General features: G+C 39.1%; 1 protein-coding gene across 1 annotated transcript in view; it reads right to left on the bottom strand.

The window, feature by feature from the left end:
* ZNF704 (zinc finger protein 704) overlaps nucleotides 1-15,987 on the bottom strand; it is an 87,546-nt gene that overhangs the window by 60,814 nt on the left and 10,745 nt on the right. Inside the window, exon 2 of the mRNA XM_066179713.1 lies at nucleotides 7,173-7,420. Coding sequence (XP_066035810.1) covers nucleotides 7,173-7,420 — 248 coding nt within the window. The remainder of the gene's footprint in view (nucleotides 1-7,172; nucleotides 7,421-15,987) is intronic.

The following is a 15,987-nucleotide window of genomic DNA, read 5'->3' as shown; positions in this document are numbered from 1 at the left end:
CTGCTCTCACAGAATCAATTATGGTAAACCAGGCTCAAAACCCAAAATCACACATAGCTACCATTATGCCCCACTGTTTGAGAATCACTATCAAATATGAAACATTACAAGTAAAGAACAGCAAGAACACATTTCTTTATTCAGGAGATAAATATTCCTTCTGCTTTAAACATTACTGGGAAAAAATACCTCAAGAGAAATGTTAACTAATCCAAAATTTGTGCTTTAACAAGAAAATTACGTTGGCAAAATCCTGCTGGATAGGCCATTCAGCATATCCAAGACAAGTGATGAAAATACTTTGTACTGGTCATATAACTGGTTCCTCTAGAAGCTGCAACTGATTGAACATGATGGTCGTGGGGTCGTGGTGAGTAACGCAGTCAAATATGAAAAACCTTCCAAGTGTCAAATCTGCACATAGCACAGCACAAAGGAGAGAAATGGGGGAACTGACAAAGGTCCACTGAAAAATAAAGATACATTATGCACAATTTCAGAGCAAATTTTTCTACAGCCAGGAATGCTACACCTCTTTCAATAAATGATTCTATCCAGGATATTGCTGTGGTTCTCTAGAAGTGGGGACTTCTGTATGGTACTGCCTGAGTCCATGCCATTAGCTAGGAAATAGAAGCTTATTTATAGTAAGCTTAACCATCCCAGTGGTCAGCCCTAAAATGGGACAGCCCTACTCTGCTCCCCATCATGTTTGAGACTTGATGCATCTCACTTGAAAGGTGAGTTTCCAGCACTTTGCCAGCTGTCAGAAAAGCTGTCATCTGTCTCAACATCATGAGAAGCTGGTTCAGCTATCATGGCAACAAACACTATGCACATCCAGGCCACTAACCTGAAGATGGCCTTCCAGATGTGCAAGGTGACTTTTGGAGTTGTGGTTTGGCTCTACAGAAACTACCTGCAAAGTTTTTATTAGCAATTTAATCTACCGTTTTCAAAGAAGTTTCTGCTACACTGCTTTTGCATACTGTAGGCAAATGAAAGGCATCCACAGCTCAAAGGACATCAACAGCCCTTCTAGAAAGCAAAGGAAACGTAGCACTAGAAAACAGGATCAATAAATACATAGGTTTTTACTTCAAAATATGCTAACAGACCCATTCTCTGATTGCTCTTTGGATAAGACTTCTTCCCCCATCAACAGTTTGATCCTAGAAGGCACTACACCATTTTGTAGCAGACCATGACAAGCAGTTTACTACCATCAATATGAAATATAATCAAGCTCTACTGACTGATTGGGTAAAACTCAATCAGGCTGCACACACATTACACTAAACAAGTGTAGCAAAAAAGCAACAATTTACTACTTCAATAATTCGCTGCTGCATATATTTGGAGAAGCTGCTTTTAAATGCATGGTATTGACACCTACCAGAATTTCTACAGAAGCTCTGAAATATGGGAGTTACTCTGGGACTAGTTTTTGTTATATAAAAACAACTATTATCAAAGATTCTAAGTAGCATGAATGTACGGAAAATGAAACTTAAAAAACAGGAGTACTCAACCTACGGGACTGTGAAAAAATGGGAGAAAATATCACAACTCCATGAAAAGATATTGACCTAGCAGGGAAACTTAGAGGCCTCAGAAGCTCACAGAGCTACAGTCAGTAACTCTTAAAGCACAGCCTGGTTTCTTGGCCTTTTGTTTTCACCCAATTAGGCTGAAAATCCTCAGCAGCCAACAAATAGTTGACGCCCTCTCAAGTTGGCCTATCAATCCCCTCGGTAATTGTGAGAGATACAGGAAAGAAGCTCCCCCAAGGAAACTGAGGACAAGTCTAAAACAGATGGAGAAAAATAATAAAAGACAATCTCTGAATAAATTCCACCTCTGGATAAACAGAAAAGCACAACTTAATCATCAGGCTCTTCCCTCTACAAGCAGATTGGGAAGTCCTTCCAGTGAGGTTATCATAGTTAAGCAGATACTGCTTTTGATCTTGGAGTCAGGCTCCTGGAGAGTTTTGGCTATGAAAATATGCAAATGTTTCCATTGGAATGCATGGTGCATAATCAATCATGCCCAGCAGGCTTTACAGATCAACAACACACTCTAATCAGAAGGCTGCCCAGAGCTATGTTCCTGGAGAGACCAGGCAAGAAAATCATTTAAAGATGAAAATACATCACCATCTGTACTATTTCTTTATAATGATGGTCAGGAAACATGGCTGAAATTCATTTTGCCCCAGTTTTCTGTAGCTATTCTAGAAAGACCTAAAGAGACAATGTTGGAGAGAATTCCTAGAGTTATTTCATTTATTTCAATTATTTAATATATTTTTTCCTTAAATTATAAACTAATTAGTAGATAAAATATAGGTACACAAATAAAAATTAATTTCACAGTAATAGAGCAGCTTTTTAATATAAAAGCATCAGAAGATAGCAAAATCCAATATATTATTGTCATGGCAAATGTCACCGTTTAACAGCAGTGAAACAGAAGAGCACAGCATCTAGGGTTTATTGCACAATAACTATTTTAACACTATAAGGAAGTGTTTAAGCAGCTCTCGTTTAGCTGTGGCTTGTCCTTTAGCAGCACAAACTATGTAGAAAAAGTTAGGCAGTTAGAAAATTTATCTTTTGTTCTTTTCTTCAGAGACAACAGAGTACAGGAGGCCTGGGGAAAAGGAGGATGATGTATCAAGAGGATAATACAAATTTCACTGTATTGTCAGGTCATCTAGCAGAAGACTAACAAAAGAAAATCTGTTTATTTATTTAAATGCACCTGCCCTTCAGAGGGGTAAAGGGGATGCCTGCCTAGTGCCTTCTGAAAAACCTGAAAGGATCTCCTCTGACTCTAATGCATTTAAGTTCTGAAGGATTTCCAGCTGCCATTGGTCAAAACACTTCAGTCTTAAAAGGCCTTTAACACCACCACCATTTTTAGACATTTATTCTCACATTTAACTCAAAAAAAAAGGAAGCTTCATCCCCTGCTGTCCACCACCCACCTTTCTATCCTCATTCTTCCAAGAGGCAGAAGCCATTCCCTGTGTACCTGGCCTGCACTGGGTCCCTCTTCATATCCTCACACCCACTGTATCAGCAGTCCAGGCTCTTTCATGTCTTTCTTATTGACTAGCTTCGGAACTATATGTCCATGATGGTAAGTAACTGAAGAAAATACAGATAAGCAAGAAGGCCCCGTTAACTTCCACACCTCTGCCTACTGGGGGCATCATCTCTGATTACATCTGACCTCTCCAGATGTAGCCATCTGAAATACTGGCAGACCTGGGCTTGCTTCTGCTCACCAGACAAGGTGATTAGTCCCACAGTGATAGCACTCTCTTTTTACAAAATGGTCTTTTGCTACTCTGATCCATGGATCTGGCTGTGTTTGATTGCTGCAGTTTGAACTGGAGATCAACCAAAAGTGTATTTTTCTCTCTTCTACAGATAACATCTCAATTCTCAGAGATAACTGCAGTTCAAAGCCCGATTCCTTTTTCCAAGACTGCAGTCCTTAATGCATCAAAACTGACAATGAATTTGATATTTAAAGGAAAAATAAAGAATTCAAGTTTCCTATTATATCAGATAATTAATTTGCTCAAGCTGAATCACTTTCTGCATTTCAGAAGAAGGAATATGATTTAGCTCAGATAAATTTTGTTCAAAATGACCAAATGAAGGAATCTGAAAAGGGAAAGAATTAATGTTAACTGTCATTTCATTTCTTGCACTCAAAAAATAAAAATCATTATGAAGAAGTCATTATCTCCTCCTGTCTAATCCAAAAGACACTTCCAGTACAGGACATAACATCGAGAGAAACACCTGTAGTATTTTCACAAGATGAAATAAAAATGTAAACAATGAACTTAAAAATTCTGCATCCAATAAAATATTTTACTATAATTTCCACGCACCTGACTACCAATCACACAGAACACCAGGACTCAGTTAGGGTATTTTTGCATTTCTAAAATTTCAAGAGTCTATAAGCAATAATGAAAGCCCTGAAGCTGAATGCCTCCAAGAAACATTATGCTGGTGTTTTGCTGAACTGTTAGTTATTTTAGATACAGTGCCTCACAAAGATTTCCATTCTTATTCACTGAGATCCTTAAAAACAGCTAAGAAGGAGTGGCCTTTGTTTCATTTTGTGGTCAAAGTGAAGTATATTTATCCACCTGTTAACAGCTCTTTAGCAAACACTTTTTAGAGCTCTTTTGGACACACTCATATGCCCCTGCTATTAATGAATCTGAAACTATAATAAACTTCTGTCTCAAAAATCACTTAAATGTTTACATGCAGTTGGATACTGCAAAATTGAATCTTATCTTTCACTTTGGCATCGGAAGTAAAATGGCTTCCACTCAGTTCCACTAAGGTTTTAAAACAAAACAAATAGCAAGCTTCACTTTCACTTATTACTACATACACCCTCTTTACAAAATAAAAAATTGGGGTTTTTTTGCAAAGCGCAATAATGTAGCAATAAGAAATTAAGACCATATTAAACTCCTTATTTGTCCCATGTAATTGTAAACATTATCTGATTAATTCAAGATGACTTCCACAACTGGGTATAACAAATCTGCGAAGGAGGGTGGACTTCCTCATGAGAAGAGAGGACAATTGACTCAACAAGTCCTGCTGGGAGACAAGGGAACAAGGACTTCGCCTCTGGGGAACATGCAACTCTCTCAGCATAGCCCTAGACAGAAGATTGGAAGGGGCCTAGAAAGAGGCAAGAAAGTTTAAATGCATGGAGTCTTCTTGGAGAATGTGACTTAGAGATCAAACTGTGCTGCCGAGGAAGAGAGACTGTGTGCTCCCCTTCATTCCAACAGCAAATACTTAGGAAGATCTCCAAGCAAAGGTTTAAGTGTTCTCCCCACCAGTTGTGGACAAATGGCCCAATAATTCACCTCAGCTTCAAAGCAAAACTTGAGCTTGACTGGAAATACATAGCAAGAATGACCAAAATGTTTATTATGCTATTGAACATAAACTCCAGGTTTCTTTCCTATTTCACTCTTTTATTCTGCAAATGCAGGAGCTCAACCTGCATGTCTGAAAATACACAACAACATACCACAGTAATTTTTATGCTCCCAACAAAATACTTGCAGATGGAAAGAACAACTTTAGAAGACACCTTTCTAAGTGAATTTATTTCCTATCATCTTAAGTATCCTGTGCTCACAACTGTGCTCCATTACCCTTAAGAAGGCATTAAAGATGTTTATTCATCCTCTTTTCCAGCTCATTGGGGAAAAAATAGTCATCCCTCCAAGGAAGGATGACCTCATAGCTATTGAAAATGGCAGCTCAACTACTCCTTCAAGTGGATTATCTTCACAAAGTCACACAAAAATACAGTTAAACCCTCTACCTTAGTGGCTTGAGTTGTTAAATGGAAATGCTAACATATGGTTTGAGCAGAAGGTTAGCCTAGGTGACTTCCTGAGGTTCCTCCTGACCTACATTTTCTTATGATCCTATTTGCTTTGAGACACACAGGATGAATGAGAAGGGCACACAAACATTACAAGGTTGATTACTAGTGAAAATCTCAAATAGGTATCCCTAAGATTTTCAAGGTTTTAATAGATAGCTTTTTACTACATATATACAGGGGGAAAATCCTCTAAAAATGTTCATGTATTCAGTGCAAGTGACATCTGTGACAGCCAGAGCAAAACATCAAGTCATCCTATTCTGGATGATGTGGTAGAACCTGCTGGTTATGTTGGTTTTCAGAAAGCCAACAAACTGTAAAACTAAACATCTGTTTTGACTACAAATTTTTAAAGTGGAATCATAAACTTGCAAGGCCTTTTACTGAATTATGTGCAAGTAGATTTACCAAGCAGATTAACCAGAAATCTTTACAGACAGACTGATGCTAACATGAACAAGTGTCTTGGGTTGCAATGCAAGACGTAACCAAAAGTATGTATTATATTTCCATCTGCTGAAACAGGTTGGGGAGGTGTTTTCTTTTTCTCTCCTCTGACCCATTCCTTGTAACTCCGGGGAGAAGGGGGAGGGTGTCTTCTGTCAACGGGCCAGCTGTTAAAACCAGGCAGGGCAGTGTTCTTATATCTTCCATGACCCATCCTCCCCCGCTGGGCGATATCTGCTGTTAATGGGTCATTAAGGCTCACTGCATGACTGATAAAATTACATCATCCCATTGAGAGATGCTCCACCGAGTAGGAGGAGCCTAGCATTCCTACCTGGATAAAATCTGAGACTCAGAAGACCAGGACAGTCTGTTTCCACTGGATTCCCAGAGGAAGACTGAACCCATCTCACCACCACTGGACCTTCAGAGGGAAACTACACCCTTCTACAGGATCACCTCTGTTCCAACAGAACCACATCTGTCACTAGAGGGGGACTTGACTGGACTGCTACCAACAACCTGACCAACAGGGTATCAGATGTATTTCTGACTCAGTCAGTGTTCTCTTTTTTGTTTGCTTTTTTGTACTACTACATTTTTATTTTTAATATTCCTAGTAAAGAACTCTTATTCCTATTCTCATATCTTTGCCTTAGAACCCCATAATTTCAAAATTATAATAATTCAGAGGAAGGGGGTTTACATTCTCCATTCCAAGGGAAGCTCTGGCTTTCCCTGGCAGACATCTGTCTTTCCAAATCAAGACAACAAGAAAAAGAAAAAGCACTTGTCATCTTGCAACACAGAATACCCAATGAGTATAATGTGTCTGCAAGTATGACAGTAAAAAAAAGTGAAAAATAAATTGCTAGCAGGTAAGATGATTCTGGGTGTAATTTAGAAAATTACTTCTCAGGGTAAAGCTGAGTCAACAATCTCTTCCCCTTAAGACACATCCTCTTCTCCAACTACCACAGCTGCAGCACATTCTAAAAGCAAAAACAATGCAAAAGCAATACAAAGTCCTACTCTGCAGATGCTCTCATTTTCTGCTACTGGTGATTTTAATTTCCTAGCAGATCTCTCAAATAGGAAGGTTGTGTCTGACTTTGGGCTGCCTGGGCACAAACACTAGTCTTAGCAGTTCATAGTGCTGTTCACTAAGCTTGTATCTAATATCCCATCAAAAATGGCAGGGAAGAAAAAGGAATAGAGCTTAGAACAAAACGCAACAAAAAACCCTTAGAAAAAAACCCTACTCTCCTTACCTTGCTGGAGGCACATCAATATTTGAAGAAACAACCTTGCGCTTCTGTTCCAGAAGACAAACAGAACGAGTGTTTTCCTTCTCATATTCATGAGCTCTGTTTAGTTTTTTGGTCTCTGCTGTTTTTAAATCTTCCTCCTTTGTGGTGAGCAGGAGAAAGTGTTGGTCTGGCAGTTTTCGACTGATGTCACTTTTTACATCCTCCTGCTGAAATGCATGGAAGGTCATTTCACGCTTGATGTTGGCTGCCTGAAAAATTGAAAGCAATTATTAAATTTTCCTCTAATTCTCCTAAAATGGGAAACAACACACTACTACCCACAGGCATTTACTTCTAATTAATTATTTGAATTAGTGAACGCCATTTCTTTATCCTTCATAAATTCTGAAACTGCCATTTATTTCTCAAAAATGTTGAAAAATATCCAGGAAAAAAAGCAATTTTTGTCCATTTGATAAAGCTATCAACCTCTTTATGTTAAATCAAAAAGGTATTTGAATTAGAATGTCAGAAACCAGATTATAAACAACATATCTTTAATGCACACACATCTGTGCTGCATAGCTAGGCAAAAGAAATCCTAGGTGCCTTCCTCCTAAAATTCCAAGAAAAAAAGTCAGATTTTTTCCAGATTAAACATAACCAAAAAATTAAAGTGCTTCCTACAGCCATATACTGGATTCTTTAAAAGCTGCATTTGTAACTGAGGGGTTTTCCAGGAGCCAAAAAATAATTTGCTGTGATCCAACTAATCTGCCAGAAGGCAAAGGGGAGCAAGTCTCTGTGAGGAGCCCATCCAGCAATAGTGAGCAGGGACACATAACCAGGAGCAATGCCAGGTTGTCTCTTTGCCTGCCAGCACTTCCCAGATCTTCACGTCTGCTGCTTCCCACAAGAAAAGACTTCCCAAGCAAATAGGTGTCTTAACAAATACATATCTTAACAAATACAAATACACTATCACTCTGGAGTACAATGTACTGGTGTTTATAAAGCAAACTATTGCAGACTTGCAGGGAAGACCCTGAAAATTCATCAGAACCAAGCCATGCCATCTTCGTGGCAAGCAAAACAAAGCCCAGGACCTAGATTCTCCTGTGAAATCCATTCCCTGGCCAGCTACACTTCCCTAGCTTCACACCTATCTGTGAGGCAACCCCTCCATCCAACCCAAACAGCCAAGCAAAACACGGCCTAACAAAGTGGCAGTTTCTCCTTCCTTGAGCAGAGGTACTTCTACACACATGCACCTGCTTGGAGAAATCCAGGTGCCTTCTAGAGCTGGCAAACTGGATTTTAAAATATTTGTAAATTATTGCTGATCTTCACAGTGGAGCTACCCAAGTTGTATTGTCCTCAAATAGTAACAGGGTCAATAAACTGGAATTCCTACATCAACTCTTCCAAGTTATTCCTCCTTTTCATCATCCAAAAAAAATTAATCAATATATTTGTGTATATATTTATGCATTAAGATATATCCCTCTCTCCACAGATCTTTGTTTGTAGATTTCAAACCTTGGCAGTTATAAAAATGGTGCAAGCCATTTTAAGTTCACAGGAAAGACATACTTGCCAAAGTAATTTTGATGTATTCTGTAAAGTGTATCACATCATTAACGCATAACTAATTAGGAGTGATGATTTAATTGTTTCCAGTGCTTCCACTAAGGGGCTTTTAGCAGTTGCTTCAAGAACAAAACAAGAGTTATTACTCTATGAACATAAACAGTAGAAAGAATTAGACACTTTACATTTCTTCGCACACAAACAGATGACACATTACCAAGAAAATCTGCCTGGAAGACAAAACAGTCAGCATGTGATCACACAGAATTAGGAAAAAACATATAAACAACACAAACTGAATTTTGATTTTATGATTTTTTTAAAAAAAAACTTCTTAGATTTACAATAAGCCTTTTTTGAGTGCCTGAGAATCTCTGAGAAACTGAAACGCTGAGTTGCCTTCAATTTTCATTAAAACTGACTTATAAGTAATGCACTGAAGTAACAAAAAAGCCTGAAAATACCCAAGTTCCAATATCCAGCCCCTAGAAATTATGTAATGCCAAACAAGGGTTTATGTAAGACTTGAATTCCATCCCCTCCACTGCTGCATGGTCTTCCTTTGCTTGACCACACCTCCCTTCCTCCCTGCCCAGGATTTCCACCTCATCCGGTGTGCCGGGTGGTTCTGGGCAGGGCAGGAGCAGCTCCACCCGCTGTGCATGGCAGGGGTGCTGATGTGCACAAGTAGGAGGCAGTACCAGCAGTTGTCTCCTTACCTTCTACAACCCTCAGAGTAGAAAGCGCCAAGAGCATGGGAGAGGGACAGCCTCCCTCATTTCCTTTTCTCAAATGCCATACTGAACTCAGTTTTCATCAGGATGGTTTTAACTATTCTTTTAATGGACTAAGTGCATGACTTTACCAAAGAAAAAAAGGTATTTTTGTCTTCTATTTACAAAATTGGAGGACTTTACTCAGTTTCAGCAAATATATTGTGCCATACATTGCTGAGTTTTCTTTACAGACCTAAGTAGTAATGACAGAAGGTTGCAGGCTCAGACTACAGCTGCAAAATAAAGCCAAAACCACAAATAGCAGAATACTTGTACTGTGATACCAGATAATCTATTCTTATATATTGAATTTATCCACATCCAGTTCAAAGACATTTCATACATCAAGATGCCACAATTAATAGTCAGGCCCATGCACGCATATGGAAGTGAGAAAAGATAAAAATCACAGAGCAAATGCTCAGATTGCAGAAGCAGCTTAGGTTCTTCAGCCAATGGCCAGGAAAAGCAGAAGACCAAATCCAACACTTAGACTAACTCTCTTCCTCTCCTTCAGTTTTCAACAGATGCTTGGAAATACTAACTTCCTTCTAAACTTTCCCTTAGGAATGACTGCATGTAAAGAATCTTTTCTGCTTAAGAAGCAGGTGGCCATGAGAGAAAACAAAGACTTCCTTGGTGGGCTTTCTCCAGTAGCCTTCTCCTACTCCACATGCAGCTTTTCTACTTCAATTCAACCATGTCTATGGAAGCCATTTCCACTTGAGACACCTGCCCTATCTGGAAGTGTATGGTGCCTTTTGCTGGAAATCCAGCCACCTACACAAGCAGCCACTGATGTGAGGAGTGCTGAAGGCCACAGACATTTGAACGGTCAGGTTCCTCACTTCCTGGCAAACACATGGATTAATGACCAGAATGCCTCTGATTTCAAGGTCTGCTTCACCAGCACTCATAGTTCAGAGATAACACAGATAATTTCCAATATATCTTTCCAGACAGTTAACTGTTCTGTCATATTTTACCAGTAACTTTATTTTTTTTTTCATAGATCCTTCATATTCTTTTATCCACTTGAGTTTTGTGGTGGTCCTTCAAGTCCAGAATGTTTCAGCAAAAATTCAGTGGCAGATCTAGTCCAACCTGTCTAGGCCTGTCTCACAGACAGACAGACAGAAGGTAAGACTTCAACACCATTTTGTCTCAGCTTTCTTACAATACTTCACATTTCTCCATCCTTTGCTGTTCTCAAATTCCATTATTACATTATTCCCTAATGGTTCAGCTTTTCTTGTCATCATACCTCCAAATTTGCCATCTTATTGCCTCCAGTATCAACTGTTGGTAAAACTTATGTCTTTTTCATGCACTTGATGAATTATCACTCATACAAACCACTTGATAACAGGCTGTTTTTCTATGCAACTCACTGTGTATTTTCACCCTTAAGCCATTAGCAACCTTCAGCTTACTTTCAACAGAGTCCTTTACAACCTGACCTCAGGCAATCAACATCACTTGGCAGTTCGGTCACAGAAACAGAAGCTATAAAACACCTGTAAATTAAAAAAACTAGCTTTGTTTCTCTCTGTAGTTACCTCCACCTGCCGTTGTCAATTCCCCCCCCCCCACTATTGGGCATGGGAAACTTCTGATACTCTGCTCCTTGGAAACAACCATATTACCCAAGCCTTCCCCACTGGAGCTCAAGCATGGGGCAGTGCCAGAGCTGAGGTCTGATGTGGCATTATTCCTTCAGTAATCGTCCTGCAAAAACTGATAACCATTTCGTGCTTTGGTTTCTAAGTAAAAACTTTATTAATAAAGCCTTTCAATTTCTGTTTCGAAGTTGTCAAGACAATGGTATATATTTAGATTGAGGGTTTTACTTTTAAGTTAAGAGTTTTACTTAAAAGCTTGAATCATTATTATTAAACTACAAAGTTTAAAAACCCATGTGACAGCTAAATGATTAGCACTGTTACTATTTTCAGCAGTATATTATTAATTTTTTATTGCAAAACGTACCTTAACCTTCCTGTAGAAAATTTTATGTGGTGGTGTTTTGTCATAACCAAATTTCTGGTCCTGAACTCCACATCAAGACCATGCATGGCAAGGTAAGTCCTGTCCAAAATGAGCATGCTTGACACTGACACAAACTGAGGAATTTAAAGAAGTTTTTCACTCTTCCTCACAAATCATGTGCAGGCTGCAATTTTTCAGTAGTTTAGGCCTTAACTAATGTGCAGTCAATTTTTGCACTACACAAGGGCACATCCTGATAAGACGCTGACATTGCAGTCAAACCTCAGTCTCCTTCAATTTCAGTTAAATTTCAGCTTGCATTTTACCCTGAACAGCAAAAAAATTATTGATCAAAAGACAACTCAGACACTGAATTGCCTGTTCAAAGGCTCAGCGAACACTAGAATAAGTAGACCTATCACATTTATATGGAAACAAAGAGACTCAGATTTGACAGATTATGTTCGTCAGCCCTTGAGTACAACCTGACTGGACTTTATCATCTTCCCTTGCATATGGTACACTGCTGCTTAAAAACTGGAGGTATTTATTTTCAAATAGTTCACTAGCATTTAACAGGCATTAAGGTATCTGTGTTTCCTATACAATGCAAAGCAATAAACTCCCAAGAATATTAGCATTATACTATGTGAATCAATTGTATGGAAATATGTCTTCAAATGCAAAAACTGACTCCTACCCACGTTCTTTCAAATTTCCTATTTTTTTGGTGCAGAATCTGTGGATTCAGGTGGGCACAGCAGGAATAAAAATGTAATTTTTAACAGGCTTTGTAACAGACTACACAGACAGATGGAAATACAACAAACTACTGAAAGAATTGCAACACCACATACCATGCCTACTTTGCTGCCAGTTTTATAAACAACTCAAGGGCTGATTTCCACATGGCAGCTGCCCAGCACAACAGAGCACTGCCTCCCACCCCCTATGACTCGATGCAGCACCTTCCATGAAGCGACACCAGTTTACACCAGATGAAGAAGATCGTACCAGAGGTGTGACTGCATCTGCCTGCCAAGAAACAGGCCTGCAAGCACAGCCTCAGCACAGAGAGGTTTGCAGCTCACCATCAGACAGCACAGCAGTGAGGGCCCAGCAGGCACCCTTAACCTTCTGGAGGGACACTGGCTAACTTCTGTTTCTCCTCAGAATGCCTGCTGGGATCTGGAAGGACTAAGACATATGAGAAAGTTGAGCATGTCCCCTTCATGCATACTTTGAATCTTAGAGGACTGTGTAAAGTAAATAATCTTCCAACTGTGTCCTATTTTGTGCCATTATGTTTTGTTCATACAGATAATAAAGCTAATTTTACAATAAAAGCAAAGAAGTACCTCTAAAAACCAATTTTACAAGGGTGAGGCAAGTATCTGTAAAAAAGCTGACTGCATCCAAAGCTCCCTATAGCTCCCACACTAGTGGAAATACATCTTGGGAAACTAGCTCAGAGTAAATCCCACCTTTTCTTAATAATCCTGAAGCCATTGTCATGTTTCCATTTTTGTACAAACTTCTTGTTCTCCCTCAATCCATAAAGCTGTATTTCTTTTCAGACTTCACTTACAGACTGCTATAACTGGACTCAACTCCGGTGTCACTTCATTCCAAAAACAACATCCCTCACAAGCCACGCTAGACTGTTTTCCACAGTGGGGAAGGCAGGGCTGGGGGGCGGTGGTATGTGTGTGGGGGTGTAACATGCTAATTAAAAAACACATATCAAAAAACCCCACCCCACCAGCAATCACCCAACTCACTGCTCCAATTCTGGCTATTTGCACTGTCAACAGATAAATAATTTTAAGTTAACAGTGAGTCCTAGGCCTATGCACAATACTAACACTACGTAGCTAATAAAGAAGACACAGTTTTGGATGTGGATTTTTGATTTCCATCGGATTTACTATGTAATCAGTTGATTTAATTCCAGCAAAAAACTCTTTAGATTAAACACCAATTAAAAAACCACCAGATTAGACAGATTAGCTACAAGAGGGTTTAGCACCAGCCAACCTGCTGTAAAACTCTGCTGCTTTTCATAAACAGTTTTTTGATTCTAGCTTTGTGACCACCTCTTTCCCTTTTCTGAAACAGATGTAATCATCCTGAGTGTTTGGGACTGCCAATAAAACTCTCAACTGGAATGAAAACAAAAGTCTCAGGATTTTTTTTTTTTTTCAATTAAACAAGGCTTTAGCAACATTTTTGATCCATTACAGAACAAACAGGCAGCTCAATGGGGAAGTGAAAGAAGGAATCAATATATTTCAGCCTAGCATGTTAATGGGAAACAAGAATGAAATGTGTATATGTAACATGACATACATTTAAAATGTTCAGTCAAAACAAGAGCTCAATAACTGCAAGGCCCTTTTCAGGCCAGCCTGAACAGCCAGGCAATACTCTAAGGACAGGGATAAGCCACTTTTCTCAACAAGAAAGAAATCAGGAATAAAGTTCACAACAAAATACAACAAGGAAAAATGAGAAACATCAAACCTACTACCAAAATTAAATGCAAGTAAAAAATATTTAAATTAAATCCCTGGAAGGACAAAGATTTTGATTTACTCATATGGCTTCATACAGTATTTCCAGCTCAGGTTCCTGTAACAGAGGGGGGTTTTTTTCATAAAAAGGCTCTAATTTTTGACATTCTAAAACAATGTCCTCAATGGAAGGAAAGAATGCATCAAATTTCCATTTTGCCAGAAATCTCTATTCATACTGAAACACAAAGAGATAAGACAGATTCTCGTAATGATGCTTGGAAATAATCTGCCCTGAATTTCAATGTATTATTACATTTTCGAGTATACTTTGCATTTAATTACTCGCTTCACCAGCAGTCGCTCATTACACATAAATCACATCAATCTAATCACTCTAAGGATTTATAAATTATTGGTCTCTAACAATATAGAAGATAATGCATTTTAAGGTCACTGTAAGTGTTCTTTACAATATATAGTACACATTAATGTACAGTAATGTACTATTCATCTTCAATCAGGCTAGAACAAAGTCCCTATCTTCATTTGACTGAATATAGAAAACCATCCATAGAATATATTTTCTATGTATTAAAACACAATTCTAAGCATTTTATGTTGCCTGGATTCACAATAGAGTGTTATGCAGCAAGAACTGGAGTCAGCAAGAAGTTCCTACCCTCCCATCATCCTCACATATATGTCAGCACTTACCTGGCTAAACCTAACTCATCTACAAAACCCACGTATCCCAGCACCAGTTTAAGATGTTTCTGAGTTTTAGTGAATATACCCAGATGAATGACAGAAACTTCCACTCCCACATTTGAAATCCAGTACCCAGCCAGGTACCCGTTGTACCCCAAATAAAGCCACCACCCCAACTTTTGACATCTGAAATACTGCACTAACTGGCACAGGAAGCATAAATGTTATTCAAACTGGACAGAAAGGTCTGACTAAGATTACAAGGGGAGACAGCAAGGAACACTCGGAATTCATGGTCCTTCCCATACACCATTTTCAGGTCTGAACAAAAACTATTCAGAGATATTTGTGCCTTTTTCTCTCCACCACATCAACAAATGAATGAAGATGTGGAAGTATGGTAGCTTTCTTTCCCATTGGATAAGCAGGCATAGTAAGTTCCTCACAGAAAAGTATATGATGTAACTTCTAACATTATCAGACACCAATCAGTACGAGTTACCAAATTTTAATACTAATTACTGAAAATGTGAATCATCAAAATTTGCTTGCAATGTTTCAGTATCAAAGAAATAACTCTGTGTCCTGGCTATGCTGCACACACAGGGGTGTGACCTGCAGTCACTGCCCTGCAAACTCGGCTACCTGGTTCCAGCTGGACATTGGCCCCCAGGCTTGGCATCACAGGCAGGATCTCAACAGAGCTATTTCATCCCTGTCCTCCTTTTCTTAAATAAAACAAATGCCTGAGAAACACACTGCCTCTAAACATCTAAAAATATAGATGTTACCTTGGAAAGCCTTAAACAGGAGGAAAGTAGAGGGTCATAGCTGCAAAAAACAGGTTCATTTTTTATTTCAGAATTCTGTTGCTTCCATCTTTGCCAAGCATGCTCACCACTGAGTGCTTGGTACTCCACCACGCTTTTAGCAGGACTTTCAGGCCAGGAATGGTTAGTCATAACTGCCTTCCCAATTACTGGTTACACAAAAAGTGAATTTAAAATTAACTAAATCAATTATCACTTTTTTTTTCTCACAAGGACCTACGTGCCTGGCCCTGCAAATGGGAAGGAAGGGTTCCTGCCAGGCAGCAGGTTCCCCTCACCACTCCTGCAGTAAAAGCAGTGTAAGCAATGCCCAGTGCCACCAGAGCAACCTGTGGCGACACAGAGAACAGCTGAGGCCCTGGAAATCTGTGCCCTGGGCTGGCCAAAGAGAACAGAAGGAGAAAAGAGGTAGATATACTTGGGTCTT

The sequence above is a fragment of the Chamaea fasciata genome, unplaced genomic scaffold, assembly GCF_029207755.1.
Source record: "Chamaea fasciata isolate MVZ Bird 193981 ecotype frontalis unplaced genomic scaffold, bChaFas1.0.hap1 SCAF_1, whole genome shotgun sequence".
Classification (NCBI taxonomy): Eukaryota; Metazoa; Chordata; class Aves; order Passeriformes; family Sylviidae; genus Chamaea; species Chamaea fasciata.
This window is presented reverse-complemented; position numbering and strand designations above follow the sequence as displayed.